Source organism: Anomaloglossus baeobatrachus, chromosome 6 (genome assembly GCF_048569485.1).
Source record: "Anomaloglossus baeobatrachus isolate aAnoBae1 chromosome 6, aAnoBae1.hap1, whole genome shotgun sequence".
Classification (NCBI taxonomy): domain Eukaryota; kingdom Metazoa; phylum Chordata; class Amphibia; order Anura; family Aromobatidae; genus Anomaloglossus; species Anomaloglossus baeobatrachus.
Window position 1 is genome coordinate 485,624,835 of NC_134358.1, and position 20,333 is coordinate 485,645,167.

The window sequence follows — 20,333 nt, forward strand, 5'->3', positions numbered from 1 at the left end:
ATTTTACTTCCAGTTATTGCACCTTGTAGGATATTATACAAGGAATACAAGCATATGAGAACTCATAAAAGCAGCAAATTCAGTCAAATAATAAAAAGAAAATTCTATACAAAAAGAATATTTACTTGCACTCCAGAGGTGGACTTAGATGAGACAATACCACGCAACACAAAAAAATTGCCATGTATTGTACAAGCCAACAAATGATCAAGACCCATAGTAAAAATAAAAAATATATAAAAAGAAAAAATATATTAAAAGAAGTGAAAATGTTTTCTGAAATAGAAATAAACATTTACACTTAAAAGATTATATAAAAAAGTAAGCAAAAAAAAAACCCCAGAGTGATTTGTATTTAAAGTTGTAGCGGTCCAAACTATTAAATTATTGTGATATTTACCGCTCCATCAGGAAAAAAACTGCCAGAATTGTTGATATTAGGTCACTTTGACTCCCCAGAAAAGCAGTCAAAGTGAAAAGATAGTCAAAAAGTCAGACGTATCCCAAATAGTCTCTAAGGCTGCGACCGCACTTTGCGTTTTCCTACTTGCAGTTCTAAACGCACATTTTGTGCTTAAATGATTTGACCAAAGTTGCCTTTTTCAGAAATTTAGCGCTGAAAACGCATGCGTATTTACCCGCGTTTTTGATGCGTTTTCAGCGCTTTTTACCTGCTTTTCCACCTGTGTTTTGACAAATGCGTTTGTAAAATCAAGACACTGCTAAATAAAGGTTAAACATTCAAATATATTGAAAAAAGATTAAAAAAAAGGATTACTTACATAAGTACAGAAATTAAAAAGAAAATAGAAATATATAATGGAATTATAGCGGTAATATAGTATTTATTAGAAAAATAGCACTAAATTTAACATTTTCTTTCATTTAATTGTCGGATTATGTGTGTGTGTAAAGGGACATATGAAATCATTAATTTAATGTGCAAAAAGCATGCGTTTTGTAAGTTCAAAACGCATGTTTTCTGCACAGAAAAAGCAGGTAAAACGCAAGAATTTGTAGGAAACTTGTTTTTTTGCCATTTCTCATTGACTCCAATGTTAGCAAAACGCACCTTTGGGAGGTCTAAGAAAATATCAGGTCAGATTGTTGCCAGCCAAGGGGTATTGTGAGGCTGATTGGTGCGCCCCCCCCCCCCCCCCCTGCGACTGGACAACTAAAACAAGTTTTTACTTCATTTTTCTACAGTGAGACCATACCTTGGTTATCTGTCGCTGTAGCTTGTAGTTTATGTATAACATTCAGGAGACAGTAACACCTTGGTCTCTAATATTGTTATCTTAGTGGGACCATTCCTGCTTAATGTTTGTTTATGCTATGGATTACTAATCTATATATCACATACGGGACAATTTTTGTCTCAATAGGTGTTATTCCGGTAGAATTATTACTACCGGTTATACAGTGTCCTTAACGGGTAATGATAGGAGCTTAAATACTAGCTCCAATTAGCTGGTTGGTTATACAACCATTTATGTTGTGTGGTAAAAAAAAATTTTTAAAAAAATTTAAATATTAAAAGTTATTTTTTAATTGTGACCACAATTGTTTAGTACCTTTGCTTTGCTGACTATCTGATTAATTGGTAAGCAACGACACATCCTTTACCCTTTTGGCATGAATAGGAGTTTCTCAAAACGCACCTAAAAAGCACCCAAATGCAGGTGGAAACGCAAAGTGCGGTCGCAGCCTAAAAGCTACAGCTTGACCTGCAAAAACTGCTCCATTTTTAATAGATATATATATATATATATATATATATATATATATATATATATATATATATATATATATATATAGATATATTTGTTATATAAAGTATCAAAACTTAAAGGGACTCTGTCAGCAGGTTTAATCTATGTAATCTGAAGACAGCATGCTGTAAGAGTTGAAATAGAGAATTCAGCTGTCTCTAATCCCAAAGTCTGTTTTGATTACCTGCAAATCATGACATCTGTTGACCGAGACATGTGGGTGGAAGTGTTACATTATCAATATATATTTTTTGGTTTAGACTCTTGTCATTAAATTCCTATGAATCAAATTCACTGAAATGGTTCTCACTGCTCAATAATTCATGAAATCAGGGAATAGAGATGAGCGACCCATAGATGTTCAGGTTTGGCGGTTTCAGCCAAACCTTAGATATAGTTCAGTTCTGGACCTGGACTTGACCTGAACTTTGTAAGTCACTGATTGGGCAGTTCGTGTCTCCGCTCACATATACAGCCAGTCATAAACAGATCACTTCCAGAGGACGAATGGCATTTTTTTTTCGTGTACACTACATCCAATCACGTGCGAAGCATTTAAACACTGCAAGCGGCTTGCACTGGGCTTAGCACCGAGGGTACCCGAGTACAGAGATCCTAATTCTAGTGGTCTGCATACATAAAGCACCTGAAACCTTTAACTAATAATGATTTTTTTAAAAAATCTCTGGTGTAAACATCGAACTTTACTGTTCGGGTCCGTTCATCTCTATCAGTGAGGTCTAAAATCAAGGACTCCCCCATTGTAATCTTATAATATGTGTTAATTACACAACACCACTATTGCTGGATTTACACTTGTCTCAAAGAAATGTAGTATAGTTCTCTTGATTAGCCATGTCTCTTACCTCATGTGCAGGGCATTGCAGCTTAGGTATCCATGGTTACGACCACTCCGTATTAAATAGTTAGTTGCTAGTTGTCGTAACAAGGGATACCTAAGCTACTATATTATCCTGCAAATGAGGTAAATGACAAGGGAGAAAAAGCACTTTACAAAATATGACACTCACTCAATGAATAAAAATTACAAAGTTTTATTAGTGCATAATTAAATCCATACAGAAATACATAAAAACAGACACCACCATATAAACCAAGGGCCCCTTATGCACCTAAGTTCTTTAAAAGCATAATAATATAAATCTTGCCAAAACCAAATAACAGAGAAGGCTCCTAATAGAGCACAAGAAAATATAGGGGAATATCTCAATACTATCAGACAATGCAAGGTAGGACAAAGTCTACAAAGCAACCATATAACATATAGAGGTGAAGCACATCAAGCATATAATATAGCTGATATATAGTATATTCCCACTATAACCAGCCTAGCTTGTGTCAAAATTAGCATACAATGAGCAGCAAGATAAGGTGCAGAGGAGACCTGACCCAATGCGTGCCGCCTATCACGGCTTCATCAGGAGGTAGTGTTACCAGTGTACAGCACTGGCTTTAGGTTATATAGGAAAATCCTGGTGATTGGTTCCCTTTAACGTGAATACAGTGGAACCTCGCTTAACGAGTACTTAACGAGAATTTCACTTAACAAGCAAAGCTTTCTGTAAATTTGTAACCCGCTTTACGAGAAAGCTTTGCTGTACGAGCGAAATCCTCACCTCACACACTTCCGGTTTCGTCCATCCACCGCGCTCTGACCCGCACTTGCAGTCCACACAAACACACACAAGCACGTACAAACACACACAAACACACATGCACGCACACACATATACAGTATTATGCTCACCTTACCTTCAGTTCCACCGCCGATCTCATGGTTCTTGTAGTTCCCGGGTACATTGCGACGTGGTCGCGGCGAACTACAAGTACTATGAGGCCGGCAGTGGAATGGAAGGTAAGATGAGCATATAATATGTGTACCTTCCGTTTCATCGCCGGTCTCCTGGGTCCTGTAGTGCGCCGCGCCGCTCCGCTCCACTCCAGGCTGTGCATCCATAGCGACGAAGCAGGAACTTCCTGGTTCCTGTCACCGCTACTCAAAGGCAGCGCACTAGCCAATCAGAGGCAAGCGGCTCTGCCTTTGACGCCAGCGCTCTGGCAGGAAGTTCCTCCCTCGTCGTTATTGTAACACGTCCCGCACCGCAAGTCCCAGGAGACCGGCGATGGAACGGAAGGTAAGGTGAGCATATAATATGTGTTTGTGTGTGTTTGTGTGTGTTTGTGTGTGTTTGTGCGTGTGTGGAATAACAGAATAGGGGACCAGGATGAGACATTTAACTAGTTGTGGAAGGAATTGTCTGCATTGCAGTGATTTCCTATGGGAAATCTTGCTTTGCTGAATGAGTAACTTGGTTAACAAGCACAGTCCCAGAACGGATTGTTCTCGTTAAGCAAGGTTCCACTGTAATGTAAATTTATGTGGGCTTTCAACATCCTACCCCAGGATAAGATAGGAAGTGTACAGTCCTTACCTATCATTTACTTTCTCTTTTCAGAATGCTTCTCGGACCCTTGGATCCTGAAGATATTTTTCATCATCTTTACAGCAACCTTCCTTATTGGGTTTCTTTCTGTACTTATAATAAGAGTTACTTTCTTACAATGCAGTAACAACAGGAGGACCTCTTCATCTGACTACAGGGTGCCAACGTCAATGAAGGTAAGGTGCCCCAAAATCCGGAATCTCTCCCTGCCCGTCTCCATTAGGTCCATGAGTCAAGGAGCCAACTTTTCCTTTAAAATTAATAGGATTATCACAAAAAACTAAAACACACACATGTGACCAATGTGTCACTCGTGTTTGTTTTTATGTGCTTCAAGGGAATCTGTCAGAAGGTTTTTGCGACCTCATCTGAGAGCAGTATAATGTAGGCAAAGAGATCCTGAATCCAATTATGTATCACTTAGATTACTGGCTGCAGCTGTTCCGATGCACTCAGAATTTTTAGCTTTAGTCATGCAGCAGAACTGAGAAAGCTGTCCCTGCCCACACCAGGCCAGGCTCTCAATTGAGACTGGACATTGACAGTGAGGTGTCCTTCAGAGGAGGGGGCTTGCCGGACTGCCAAGTGCGTTACTTTGTAGTCTGAGCAATGATACGGATCCTGCTGTTTACAAATATAGCAAATAAACAACAGATTGGACTGTGACAAGACAGGCAGCCCTGAATTCTCTGTGTTAAAACTTGCAGCATGCTGGCTTCAGGTTTCATAGCAAAAACCTGCTGGCAGATTCCCTTTAAGGTCTCATTCACACATCCATTCTTAAGCCTGCTTTACATGTTGCAATTTCGCTTACGATATCGTATGCGATTTGCAACGCCCCATCGTATGTGTGGCACGTTCAATTTGTTGAACGTGCCGCACAAACGATTAACCCCCGTCACACGTACTTTCCATACGACCTCGATGTGGGCGCCGAACGTCCACTTCCTGGAGTGGGAGGGATGTTCGGCGTCACATCGACGTCACGCGGCAGCCGGCCAATAGAAGTAAAGGGACGGAGCTGAGCGGGACGTAAACGTCCCGCCCACCTCCTTCCTTCCGCATTGCTGGCCGGGAGCCGCAGGACGCTGGTAAGATCTGTTCATCGTTCCTGGAGTGTCACACACTGCGATGTGCGCTACCTCGGGAACATTGCACAACCTGACGTTCAATTCATGAGGAATGAACGACGTGCGTGCGATGAACGTTTTACCGTTCAATCGCAATCGCACATACCTGTCGCACACTGCAAAGTACCTTACGATGCCGGATGTGCGTCACTTACGACGTGACCCTGCCGACACATCGTAAGATACATTGCAGCGTGTAAAGCGGGCTTTAAATGCATGCATGAAAAATTGGTGACGGTGTCATATGTGTTTTCCATCAGTGTACCGTCCGCGTGTCTTTTATTTTACCTTCAGTGTCATCACTGTTCTTCACTGATAGCTTAGTAAAAAAGTAAAGGACAAAGCTTCTTCTATACTTTGCGATGTAAAACACAAAAGCACACGGTTGGCAGACTGATGGCATCCATGTGCGGTACACGTTTCTCATTGACCCATAGACTTGACATCCGTGATCCTGGAACAACACGGACATGCATACAATGTTGCATACAATGTACAATGCTGCGCTGAGGGTAAAAACAGACACTGAACAACAATGGATGAAGACTGTTTCCTAAATTTCTTGTCTTTCCCACAGGATAAAAATGGCCTGCACAATGTGTACTCGAGGACCGTGACATATACTCGGGAAAAGCCAGAAGACATTAATATCAGCATTGGGAAACTGGCGGTGCACGAAGCGCTCAAGTACAAGTTTTAAGCTCCTGTCTGCGTTAGGTGACCACATCTCTCCGTGGCGTCTGCATTCAGTGACTTTTCTGCCTTTTTCTAGACATTCTTTAGCCTGATATTAATGCCATATAAATGGGCAGGGCCTGTTTATTCCGCACGTGACAAACCATCAGAACGGACGCCCTCGTTTATCGAGCAAAAGACTAATGATAATTATAGAGTGCCGTTCTGCAAGCGATGGCACCGAGTGATTCCTCGTCACGACATGATTTTTCTCATCTTGTATAGATTTGTGAACTGACATAACTGCGGAGAGTTGTTTGTAGCTGCTCTACTAGATCCATGTGCATTACTACTGTACGGTACAAGGTTTGACTCTAGCACTTTATTCTTTTTATTATCTTTTGTATGTTTTTTACGAAGCACTGATTACACTTTAGCTAGATTGTATGTGCACTTCGCAGAGAGGTTTGTGGCCTTGTCACGATGCAGACGCATTGAGATGAGCTTGTCATTGGACTCTAAAGTTTGTTAGGTCATGTGCGCACTACAAATTGACTTTTTCTCAAGGAAAATCTGGACCCTCTTAAAGAATCCTGCACCCGCGGTAAAAAAACGCACCAAAACCGCAACGAAATCCACATGCCGGGGGTTTGCCGCGGTTTTTCCACAGGTTGGTCCCTCCGCATTTTTATCAATATCTATGGCAAAAAAAAGCAGGGACCTGCAGAAAAGAAGTGACATGCTCATTAATTCCTCAGCGGAAATTCTGCAGGTAAATCCGCAGGTATAAAAAAAACGCAGTGTGCGCACAGCATTTTTTTTATACCCATAGGTTTTGCTGGGGAATGACTGCAGAAATGTTAGACGTATTTTCTGCAACAAATCCGTGGTAAAATCCACAGTAAATCTGCAGCGTGCGCACAGGGCCTCATGTTGTTGATGCACAAAAAAAGTGAAATGACACATCCAGCTCTGCTACATCTGCGGACATGGAAAAAAGCAACTTTCGAGTGCTTAAACTGCTGCAAGGGAAACATATTGGTGGCTTTCATTAATTCATTTCTGAAGTACTGTAATAGTTTTTATATGTAACAATAGGCCATTTTTCAAGTGTAAAATTATGAACTTTTCTGTGTTAACCGTCTATAAAACTATAAGATAAAATAATGGTAAATTTGGGGGTAGAATTATCCAAAATTATAGCATTTTAAACAGAATAAGAAACTTTAAGAGACACAGAGCTTCTCAACGCAGACTTAAGTATAGTGTCGTCCTAGATTACAAAAAACTGCTATAATACATTTGGTGTGATTGTACTTCCACTTTTAAAATAACTATTAAAGGGAATCTGTCACCAGGTTTTTAATCCCCCATCTGAGAGCAGCATAACTTAGGGATAGAGATCCTGATTCCAACGATGTGTCACTTACTGGTCTGTATTCTGTTATTTTGATCTAGCAGTACTCTGAATGCTGAGCTCTGTATAACCCCGCCCACGGCACTGATTGGCAGCTTCCTGCATATGTACAGTGTACAGAAAAAACTGACAATCAGTGGTGGGGGGCTGTGTTATACAGAGGTCATGAATACTATACCTGGTAGCAGATTTACTAGTCCTCTAGTGATAATCTCGGTGATAAATAGTGATTTTATCAAAACATTGAGCACAGTGACACATCCCTGAAATGAGGGTTTCTTTTTCTACATTATGCTGCTCTGAGATTAGGTACCAAAAACCTGATGACAGATTCCCTTTAATGTGTCCATAAGAGTAACAACATTTTGCAAAATATGACAGTAATAAAGGCAACCTGGCTCGTCCAAAAAACTATATACCTGCAAATATAGGGGGAATCTGTAGGTGAATGGTGATTAAATCCTGTGTAGCCGACTTACTGAAGCAGCGGCTACAGGGAGAAAATTAAGTTCTATTCTCCCTGTATCCTCTTGCTTCAATGGAACGTTGCAGGTAGAGGTAAGCGGGCTTTACACACTGCGATATCGTTAATGAATTATCGTCGGGGTCACGGTGTGTGTGACGCACATCTGGCGTCATTAACGATATCGCAGTGTGTGACACGTTCGAGCGATCTTAAACGATCGCAAAAGTGGGCAAAATCGTTTGCCGCGGAGAGGTCGTCCTGAAACAAAAAATCGTTCTCTGCATGTTAGCGATGTTGTTCGTCGTTCCTGCAGCAGCACACTTCGCTGTGTGTGACACCGCAGCAGCGATGAACATCTCCTTACCTGCCTCCACCGGAAATGCGGAAGGAAGGAGGTGGGCGGGATGTTTACGTCCCGCTCATCTCCGCACCTCCGCTACTATTGGACGGCTGCCGTGTGACGCCGCACGACCCGCCCCCTTAGAAAGGAGGCGGTCCGCCGGCCAGAGTGACGTCGCAGGGCAGGTAAGTCCGTGTGACGGGGTTAAGCGAGGTTGTGCGCAACGGGCAGCGATTTGCCCATGTCGCACAACTGACGGGGGCGGGTACGATCGCTTTATTGACAGTCCATTCTGCAGCATATGTGTGCAGAGCAGACCATCAATCAATTTGCCAGGGAGTGATTACACCACACTCGTGGTACAGTGAGCAGAGATTAACCTCTTCTGGCAACTGTCTGATGACTAAAGACAAGCAGCTGCAAGGAGAATAAAACATTTTCTCACTGTAGCCGCTGATTGAGTAAGCTGAATAAATAGGATTTTACCGCTATTTATGTGCAGATTACTCCTATCTGTAACTGAATATCATTTCTAAATGTGACAGGATCATTTTAAATGGTTGTTCCCATAAATTTGTGTCCAGGAGATTTCTGTTTCCCTCCCTGCCAGCTTCATGCTTATCAAGGGGCGATGTGATCCTGATAATTTATCCTTTGTACCAGTAGCTTAGCTGCATCCTTGGTCCAAAGTATGTGCTCCCCTATGCTGCAAGCACATGAAGCTTGGCCTCTTCAGCATTAGGGGTGTACAGGGACACTGAAGCTGGACAAATACAGCTATCAAGCCAGCTTTAGAGCAGCACTTACAAGCCCTACAGCAAAGAGCTTGTAAGCCTGCACTCCTTGCCTAGGATCAGGCCACTTCTGATACATTGCAGAGGCGGCCAGTAATGTACGCCGTGAGAAGTAAATTGTAGAACTATTCCTTCTTCAGAACCGAGAGGATATTTAATGACAGCTAATTTGCAAAATTTCTTATTTTCATAAGCTCTTTGAAATTTGACTTATTTATAATGACGAGAAAATCCTTTCAATTATCGATGAGGATTGTAGAATATGTCTGTACAGTAAGTGTGGATTTACAGAAGGCAGCAAATGTGGACGGAATATGTATATAAAGTGATTACATGATTTGCCGTATTGGCAGAAACGGGTTACATATACAGTATGTCCACCTTTAATAAGGCATATCTGCCAGCTATACATGACGCCTTAATACTCTACTATGTAATAACACAAGGTGTATACATGTAATGAAGCAGCACAGTCTGTATGGTTGTGACCTCCATCCCTAACGCCAGAAATGAGAAGAAGCATTCATTTGCAATTGCTTTAAAGTAACGTCTACACTTAGACACTAATTTATTGTTTGGTTTGCTTTTTTGTTTAGCTTGTTTTTTTTTAAGACTTTGTTGATAAATTTCATACAATATCTTTTTAGCAGATAAAGGTTTTTTCATGCCACAAAACTCGTGTTCCTCTGCAGATAACATGTACAATGGCATCGCGGCAAGCTCCAGTCACATGACAGCATGTGACTGGAGCTTGCCGCGATGCCATTATACTGTATTGCACTGTACTGCAGTGTGACGGATCCGGCAAAGTGGCAAAATGCTAGATGTGGGAAACTGGCCTTAAAGGGAACCTATCACCAGATTTGGTGACTATAAGCTGCAGTCACCACCACTGAGCTCTTATATGCAGCATTCTAGAATACTGTGTATAAGAGCTTAGGCCGCTCTGTAGAGCGTAAAAAATACTTTTGTAATACCTATGTGGGGGCTGTCTGATCCGATGGGAGTTGCTGCTTTCTGGTCCGGTGCCTGCTCTCTGCGGCAATCTCTTCAGCCTCCTTCTGAGGTCCATGTGCATGACGCATCCTACATCATCCACAGAGGCCTCCATTGCACTCCTGCGCAGGCGCACTTTGATCTGCCCTTCTCAGGGCAGAACAAAGTATTGTAGTGCACCTGCGCATGTGTTCTTATACCTTTCCTTGTGCCTGTGCATTACAGTGCTTTGATCTGCCCTGAGCAGGGCAGATCAAAGTGTGCCTGTGGAAGACCACAATGCCGGCCTGGGCTGGGTAGAAGGACGGAGATCGGTGGAGAGAGGAGGCACCGGACTGCAGAGCAGCAACACCCATCAGACAGGACCGCCCGCTAGGTGAGTACTCTAAAAGTTTTTATGTTCTACACAGCGGCCTGGGCTCTTATATACAGCATTCTAGAATACTGTACATAAGAGCCCACTGGTGGTTGCCGCTGCTTATTGTCACAAATATGGTGACAGGTTCCCTTTAAGCCACTAAAGGCGATGGCTCCTCTGCTTTTTTCCTCTCTTAAGGCACTGACTCTCATAACTTTGCTCTGGTTCTAATGTGCCTTTTCTCCCTTTTGTTTTTTCTGCAAAGAAAGAAAAGAAAATCAGAGCATACATTACACTTGTATATCATCTATTGCTGACAACAGACCTGGAGATTAGGGAACAATGGACTGCTCCAATGTGACAAACATAGACCCTGATCCACTTTGTCGGAGTTGAGCGAGAAAACACAAAAACAAAAAAATTGCGCAAAACATTTGTGACTTTTCAGAATTTTTGTATGCCAGTTTTCTGGCATAAAAGCTTTGAAGAATCGGGGCCAAAGTGTATATTTCATATTAGCAATACGTGTGGTTTAATGAACTCTCAACATTTTCTACATTTGTGTATGATTTTTAGCGTTAGTAACTTTTTTAGGTCCCCATAACCCGTAATCTACAGTTTAGTGTTTAAAGGGGTTTATCATTACTAGGGCAACCCCTTTTGATTCCACATGTTTCCCCCAGGTAAAATAATACAGCCTATACTCACCTCCCATACCGACATCCTTCCAGCGGTGTCTGGGCTCGCAGTGCCGTGGCTCACATGGGGTTGTGACGTCACGCAAGCCCCACTTCCAATCAGCTCTGACTTCCTCCTCTTTGCCTTCGGAACAAATGAACAATCAACAGGAAGTGAGCGCTGGTACGGAAGACAAGTTTAGTCTTTATAATTTAACCTGGTGGAAACGTGGAATCAGAAAAGGTTGTCCTAGTAGTGGACAATGCCTTTAATGGATTCAGAAGAAGGCATAATTTGTTTGTACACTCACATCTTTTGGTACTTAAAGAATATTCATTTCAAAAGGACTAAAGGAAGTTGACTGATATTACAGCTTATCACCTCTTCTATTAGGGCCGCCATGAGAATAGGGGTCCCAAATCCCTCCTTTAAAGAGGACCAACCACCAGGATTTTCATATATAAACTAAAGCCAGTGCTATACTGCCACTATCATGCTGATTCTAAATATGCCTTTAGTTGTGAGATCGGATGTATACTTTCTGAAATACAGGCAAGTAAAGTTTGTCTGCCTGCTGGTCCTTCCTCCCCCTTGTCCTTCCTCCCTCCCTCCTCTCCCTGTAATAACAGAGACAAGGAAGGACAGGCAGCAGACAGGGACGGGTATAACTAGCAAAACCAGACCCACCTATTAAATATTCTGTAGCTGCTATCAATCAAGTAACAGTGCATTTCCCAAACTTTACTTGCCTATATTCAGGAAAGTATACATCCGATCTCACAACTAAAGGTACGTTTAGAATCAGCATGATAGTGTCAGTATAGCACTGACTTTAGTTTATATACGAAAATCCTGGTGGTTGGTCCTCTTTAATCACAGTGGCAGTGCACATGTTTCACTACTGCTCTACTCAAGGTCTATGGGACTAAAAGAGGTACTGTAGCCGAGCCCTGCACAGCCATGTCCGCACTCCCAGTGATTGGAGTGTCGGTGTGACCGGCGTTCTATTCAGTCAGCCAACAGTGAAGGCCGCTTTACACGCTGCGACATCGCAAGCATTTGCTGGCGATGTCGAGTGTGATAGCACCCGCCCCCGTCGTACGGCCGATATGTGTTGATCGCTGCCGTAACAAACATCTCTACGGCAGCGTCACACGCACTTACTTGCTCTGCGACGTCGCTGTGACCGGCGATCCGCCTCCTTTCTGAGGGGACGGTTCGTTCAGCGTCACAGCAGCATAACTGAACCGCTACCCAATAGAAAAGGAGAGGCGGAGATGAGCGGGACGTGACATCCCGCCCATCTTCTTCCTTTTTTATTGCCGGCAGCCGCAGGTAAGGTGAGGTTCCTCATTCCTGCGGTGTCACATGTAGCGATGTGTGCTGCCGCAGAAACTATGAACCACATCGCTACTGCAGCAGCAACGATAATTGAGAATAGGGGGGATGTCACCGATTAGCGATTTTGAACGTTTTTGCAACGATTCAAAATCGCTCATAGTTGTCACACGCAACAACATCACTAACGCAGCCGGATGTGCATCACAAATTCCGTGACCCCAACGAGATCGCTTTAGTGATGTCGTAGCGTGTAAAGAGGCCTTGACCGTTCTTCTCATGAATAAGGGCTTCAATATCAAAAATGTATCACTTATCCTGTGGATAGGGAATAAGTTGCAATTGTGGGAAGTTTTGATATAAAAGCATCAAAAAAAAAAGAAAACAACCAAAATGTTAATAATTTTGTAAAGACAGAATTTCCAAACCATTTATTGAATTATGAGTGAATCTGGGAAATCCAATGAAACAGATGAAAATGCAAGACTGATGTGACAGGGCCGCTAACAAGACTCAGGGAATGATCAGAGGACCACAGACTTATTATCTCTGCATATTTGCATTTGTATTTTAATGAAAATATGGAACCAATGATTTACATACTAGTTTGTTTAATGTTACTTAGCAACTTAATGACTTTCTATCTAAGCCAAATGGTATTTTTATTGCACAATATTCCAAGAAATTAACCAAAAACAGACTTGTTAGAATGTCTGATTGGGTTGTTTGTTTTTTATGGGTTAAATGCATTACACTCAGGGAAAATACATGTGGAAACAAATTGTGCCTTCCTCAGAGTACTTTACATTTCCTGATGTCACCCTGATAAATTGTTTGAATTTCTGCAACATAAAAAAAAATATTAAGCACTTAAAGTCGCATTTCAATGACTTTTTAAATTCATTTTGTCACCAGTAACGCAAGAATTGCGTAGAATTCTGCTAGTATTACCTTATAAAGTAGTTGATGTCATGATGATTTCCTGAGAAATATTGCTTTATGTTCTCCTCTATCACCAAAGTTTCTTGTTTGATGAAATTTCTTGGACAGTTCGTAGCTGGGGGACATAGAAACTGCTATAACAGTTACTGATGATGATTGCACAGCTCCTGATGACAACACATATTCTGTTACTGTATATACTTAAAGTTTAGTAGCTTATTTATGAGGATATAGGAGAAAGGATAGTTATAGTGTTACCACAAAAGGCATAGAAGGTACTTGTTCTTGCAGCTCATGTTATGCTGTACTGATGCTTTATGGAAATTACTGTGGAACATAAATTATTAAAATGCTGAGAGAAATCTGGGAGTTAAGATGATTGACGAGGTTTAGTGTTCAAATAAATTGCTGGACTGCTTCATTAAAGAGAATCTGTCAGCAGGTTTTTGCTATGTAATCTGAGAACATATAGGGACTAAAGGGTGCTTTACACGCTGCGATATCGCTAACTATTTATCGTCGGGGTCACGGTGTTTGTGATGCACATCCGGCGTCGTTAGCGTCATCGCAGCGTGTAACACGTACAAGCGACCTACAAAGATCGCAAAAGTGGTAAAAATCGTTGGTTTTGGAGAGGTCGTCCAAACACCAAATATCGTTGTCTGGTGAGTAACGATGTTGTTCGTCGTTCCTGCAGCAGCACACATCGCTATGTGTGACACCGCAGGAGCGAGGAACCTCACCGTACCTGCGTCCACCGGCAATGCGGAGGGAAGGAGGTGGGCGGCATGTTTCGGCCGCTCATCTCCGCCCCTCCGCTTCTATTGGCCAGCCGCTTAGTGACGTCGCTATGACGCCGAACGCACCTCCCCCTTGAGGGAGGGATTGTTCGGCGGTCACAGTGACATCGCTGACAAGGTTTGTGCGTGTGACGCTGCCGTAGCGATAATGTTCGCTACGGCAGCGATCACCAAATGTCGCACAAACGACGGGGGAGGGTGCTATTGCTAGTGATGTCGCAGCGTGTAAAGCACCCTTTAGAGGCTGATTCTAATGATGTTATTTACTAGGCTGTGTTACGGTTTCAATAAAATCAGTGTTTTACTAGATTATCACTACAGGGCTAAATATTTGGTACCTCCTAGTCGTCCTGCTCTCTGTAACCACACCCCCACCACTGATTAGCAGCTTCCTGTCAATGTATAGTGTATACAGAAGTCAGCCAATCAGTGCTGTGGGCGGGGTTATGCACAGTCCAGCATTCAGAGCAATGCTGCAGAAAAAATATTCATTATATCAAAATGACCAGCAAGTAACACATCATTGGAATCAGGCTCTCTACCCCTGCATCACGCTGCTCTCAGGTTACATAGCAAAAACTTGATAACAGACAGATTCCCTTTAAGAATATTCTTTACTGAGAAATCGAAAGATAAATACCCCAAAATATATATATATTGCTCTAGAATCACTGCGTTGAGAAACACGTGATGGTGTCTCCGCAGTGGTGGATGTTGATCTCCCTAAGGTCAACCATACTTGCTCACATAGTCTTTTACTAGGCAATGCTTCCACTAGCCAGATTCCTACTCCACACTGATGAGGGGCAAATACCCCGAAACGGCTATCTGTGGATGGATACCATGTTTGGCATAGGTGGTCTCCTTGACTGGAGACTGCCCTTCCCGTGGTTGTTCCTTCCCGGTGAAAGACCTGGCTAGTTTCCTGCCAGCGTTGAGAAACATGTGATGGTGTCTCCGCAGGCCTTCTTGCTTTGAATATTTCCCAGGGGGCATTGCTCTAGAATCACTGCGTTGAGAAACACGTGATGGTGTCTCCGTAGTGGTGGATGTTGATCTCCCTAAGGCTACTTTCACACATCCGGTTTGAGCACTGCGGCTCAATCCGGCTGTGAAAACTATGCAACGGATGCGGCGAAAACACCGCATCCTTTGCATAAGTTTTTACATGCGGCCCGTCCGTTTTTTTCCAGTTGCGGCATGCTACTGAGCATGCGCAGTGGAAAAAACCGCATGCGGCGAGCGGATGCGTTTTTTTCCGCATCGCGCCGCATCCGGCCTCCATAGGTATGCATTGAAAAATGCGCCGCAGCGGCCGGATGCGGCGCGATGCGGTGTTTTTTGCCGGAGCAAAAAACGTTGCAGGGAACGTTCGATCCGGCTGCGGCATCGGCTAAATCTGCCGCATGCGGCAAAAACCGGACCGAACGCAAGCCCCTGTGGCACAATACGGTACTAATGTAAGTCTATGCAAAAAAAAAACGCAACCGGCGTTACAAAAGCCGGTTGCGGTTTTTCTGCAGAACGCCGTATTGTGCCGCAGAGCAAAAACCGGATGTGTGAAAGTAGCCTAAGGTCAACCATCCTTGCTCATATATATATATATATATATATATATATATATATATACTACCCAGTGCTTCATCACTTTCAATTTTGAGCAGTCCAAATAATGACTCAAGGTCAATGACACATTGTAGGATTGAACCTTTCAAGAATTAAAGCAACTCAAGGCAAAATTTAGATATAGGCTCAAATTTACTAAATTTGTAAAATAGTTGAATAACAGAGACTGTCCAGTCAAAAATTACTTTTTTTTTTACATAAAACATTAACAAATCTATTTTAAAAGATTTGCATCCATTTTGTTGCCAACTACATCTGAAAACATGACGCAATCTTCATAATTATGGGCCATTCTGTTATCCGTAGTTCAGGAGTCAGCACGTGACTTTTCGGTTTTGCCTTGACTATGGCTTTAATTTTGCCATTTTGCAACCCACAGCTGCAATCCCCATGTTTGTATTTTTTAATCATTCATTTTTTTTAACTTTTAATATTTTCTTCAATTTTGAATCTAAATAGTGTCATTTTGGCAGCAAGAATATAGAGTTCTACAAACCCCATTTAGATAAACAGGCTATTTTCAGAAAATTCAATAATAAAATCTGCCAGATGTAAATGCTTCCTAAGAATATTCATCCATTATTCATGCGGTAGGGTATTTTCAGAACAGCTCCTAAAATTGGAGAAAAGCCAGATAATCAGAGGGTTGCTGAGATAGCCAGACTTCTTAAAGGGAATCTGTCAGCAGGTTTTTGCTATGTAATCTGAGGACAAGCATGAGGTAGGGGTTAAAAAAAACAAAAATCAACTATGCCTCTCTTATCAGGCTGTGTGATGTTGTTTACTTTATGACCTAGTGATTATCGTTGCTGGACTACAATGTCATGTGCATCCTCCCTCCTGTGATTGACACCTCTCTTTCAATATACAGTCTCTATAGAGAGCCTGGTGTGGGCGGGGTTAGCTTTCTCAGCATTGCTACATGACTAAATCTAAAAGCTCTGATTGTGTTAGAACGACTGCACCCAGTAATCTAAGTGATACATCTTTGGATTCAGAGTCTCTTTACCTACATCATGCTGCTCTCAGATGAGGTAGTAAAAACCTTCTGACAAATTCCCTTTAAGGAGGAGTGTATGGTGGAGATAGGTAAAATAGCATTTATTAGCTGAACAGTGGTAGCTTATTTTTCTCACCTACTCTGGCATGACGTTCTATCACTGAATGAATAGAATCAGAAGCGGCAACTAAACAGTCTTTGTATAGGTGGTTTCTGCTAAGGTCACTGTTTAAAGGGAACCTGTCATCAGAAATTTCGCCTAAAACCTAACAGATTCCCCCTCTGCAGCTCCTGGGCTGCATTCTATAAAGGTCCCTGTTATGATTGTGCCCACTTTCTGACCGAAAAAAAGTGTTTATAAAGTTGTACCTTTTTGGCTTCTGATTCTGTAAATCCGTCATGGGGGCGGGCTGCCTGATGGCCGTTATTCTGCCCCCTGGTTCTGTATGCCGCCCCCATCGCTGATTTCAATACTTCTGGACGCCGCCCACTGCTCCAGCCATCCCCGCGCATGCCCAGTGCTCATCTCTCGGGGATGAGCACTGTGCCCAGCGTCACCGCTGGTGACGTGCACGCAGGGTTAAGATTATGGGCGGTGCTGTGATGTTTATTCCTAAGCAACCGCCCATAATCGCGGGGCCGCGCTTTTCCCCTCGGCCTGCTTCGGCTTGCGCAGAACGAAGCAGGCCGAGGGGAAAAGCGCGGCCCCGCGATTATGGGCGGTTGCTTAGGAATAAACATCACAGCACCGCCCATAATCTTAACCCTGCGTGCACGTCACCAGCGGTGACGCTGGGCACAGTGCTCATCCCCGAGAGATGAGCACTGGGCATGCGCGGGGATGGCTGGAGCAGTGGGCGGCGTCCAGAAGTATTGAAATCAGCGATGGGGGCGGCATACAGAACCAGGGGGCAGAATAACGGCCATCAGGCAGCCCGCCCCCATGACGGATTTACAGAATCAGAAGCCAAAAAGGTACAACTTTATAAACACTTTTTTTCGGTCAGAAAGTGGGCACAATCATAACAGGGACCTTTATAGAATGCAGCCCAGGAGCTGCAGAGGGGGAATCTGTTAGGTTTTAGGCGAAATTTCTGATGACAGGTTCCCTTTAAATAGAGCAGAAACCACCTATACAAGGACTTTGTATTTTAGAAAGTATCCATCCGATCTCACAACTAAAGGTATGTATAGAATTAGCATGATAGCGCCAGTATAGCACTGGGTTTAGTTTATATAGGAAAATCCTAGTGGTCGATCCTCTTTAATGCATTAATAGGCAAAGAAGGTGCCATATTATGATATAGATCTGTCACTTCTAGGGTTTGTTTGCCTTTAACAATCCCTAATGGTCAAAATGGACTGATAATTAGCTGATTACAAAGTGTCCTCCTGCTTAGACCTTCAGTGATTGGCTAAACAGCAGATGTTCAATTTCCCTGCAGCGCCCCCAAAGGGAACATGAAGCATTACACACTACTCGATTATATTAATGGGTGAGATGATCACTTCATACAGTATGGTAAAAGATAAAATTTCAAAGTGATTATTTCCACAGGATGAAGGGAACGGGATATTTTAATCTTTAAAGCAAGTTATAATTTAATTAGAAGGAACTGGAATGAATCTGCGCATTATAGTGCTGTGTGAGGACAGGGAGACCCGTTTTGCTCCTTCCATGCAGTAGGCAGCGAGTCTGCGCTGGAATTCCTGGGGTGACAGGCTGCGATATCTGCTCTGTGTTAAGATCCTTTCTCACAAGAAATATTATAAACTCATGTGATCAATTGCATTAGCAAAACTTTCTTATCAACCAACTTTCAATCTGTTTAATCTATGCGGCGCAGGAAAAAAAATTGTTGTTGCATATCAAAGTGACCAAAAAACTCTTGTTTAAATTTGTATCAGTCTCCTTCCATCATTGTTTCCCTTACAGCATTCTTTCTCTGAATTATGGGGGTAATTTGCAAAGCGGAATGAGTCATGGAGAGGTATTCTTCCCACCCAGTGACAGGACAGTGTCACATAGCTGCATATATAATGTTGGGTTTACACGGTGCCGGTTTTTTTGTTACAATTTTCCAAAATCACAGCAAAATTGAAAGTCTCCGGAGCATAAACATAAATGCTGCTTTGGAAGAGTAATTTAGGAAAATTGCAGCAATGAAGGCACCATAGCTGCAGCTTCTGAGTCCAGCCTATCTGCGTAATACAGCAATTAAATAATTTAATTAAAGGGGTTGTCCAGTTTAAAAATAAATAAATATATGTTTTTATATATATATATATATATATATAAAAATATATATTTTTTATATATATATATATATATATATATATATATATATATATATATATATATATATATATATATATATTATATCTAAAGTCAATACACCTGATTTATATAGTTGAATAGATATGCCATTCTCTGCTACTGCCAAAATAATGATGGATAAGCGATTCACTTGCCTTTTGGAATGAAGTAGACATCCAGCCCCCCTCATATGCAGCACTGATACAGGAAACACTGTCCTGTATGGTGGACAAGGCTGCTTATGTATCTGCTGGCACCAGATCAAGTATCTAGAAATTGGCACATTTAAGTATTTTTCTTTGCCTTTCTCTACCTGGGCAACCCTTTTAATAGGAATTTTTCAGCAATTATTTGCTATTTATTCTGAGTGCAGCGTAATGTTGGGGCCAAGATCCTGATTGCAGCGATGTGTCACATGCTCAGCAGCTTGCTGTGGTTCCAATACAATCAGCGTTTTATCAGCAGGAGATACTAAGTGTCTCGTTCCAGGCAGTCCAGCTAATCTGTGTAACCCGCCCTCACCACTTATTGGCAACATGAAGGGGGAGGTTAATGTAATAATTATAGAATTTTTACACTGTGTGCACCTTCACAACCAATTTTGTTTTCTTTCTCCTGATATAGCCATGTCTCTTATCTCATGAGCAGTGCATTACAGCCTAGGTATCCATGATTAAAACTACTCATATAGTGACAGTTAGTCGCTGTGGTCGTAACCATGGATACCTAAGCTGCAATGCCCTGCACATGAGGTAAGAGATATGACTATATCAAGAGACCTATACTATATTTCTAATTGAAGGCATTTGCTAATATTGTTATTATTACACCAACTACATATTGGGATAGGATCTTAGTGATGTGAATACCCCCTTAAAATTCTGTCTGGCCAAATATTATTTTTTTGGGCAGTCGGCAGTGTTATGTTACTGTACAGTGCCTCTGTTCATGATGTACCGGTATTTGTAATAATGCATCCAATGAAAAAAAGTGAAATATTCTGCTGTCAGATTGTATATGAAGCTGAACATAATTCTTGTAGCTCCATATTGAATCAGTGGCGTATGGATGTACAGTAAGGCCCGGTAGTCTTTTATAGGAGCCATATTACGCACTGTACAACTTGAAACCTATTTGGTGACATAACATATTTGTGTGAATGAGGCTTTAATGGAATGAAAGGTTTTTGTCTCATGATTTAAACAAGAATTAAATGTAT

The 20,333-nt window shown here is 42.1% G+C and overlaps 1 protein-coding gene across 1 annotated transcript in view; it reads left to right on the forward strand.

Annotated features, from left to right (window-relative positions):
* ITGB8 (integrin subunit beta 8) overlaps positions 1-9,743 on the forward strand; it is a 190,466-nt gene extending 180,723 nt beyond the window's left edge. Inside the window, exons 13-14 of the mRNA XM_075315380.1 lie at positions 4,250-4,413; positions 5,945-9,743. Of these exons, the coding sequence (XP_075171495.1) occupies positions 4,250-4,413; positions 5,945-6,067 (287 nt within the window). The 3' untranslated portion in view covers positions 6,068-9,743. The remainder of the gene's footprint in view (positions 1-4,249; positions 4,414-5,944) is intronic.
* Positions 9,744-20,333: the final 10,590 nt, after the last annotated feature.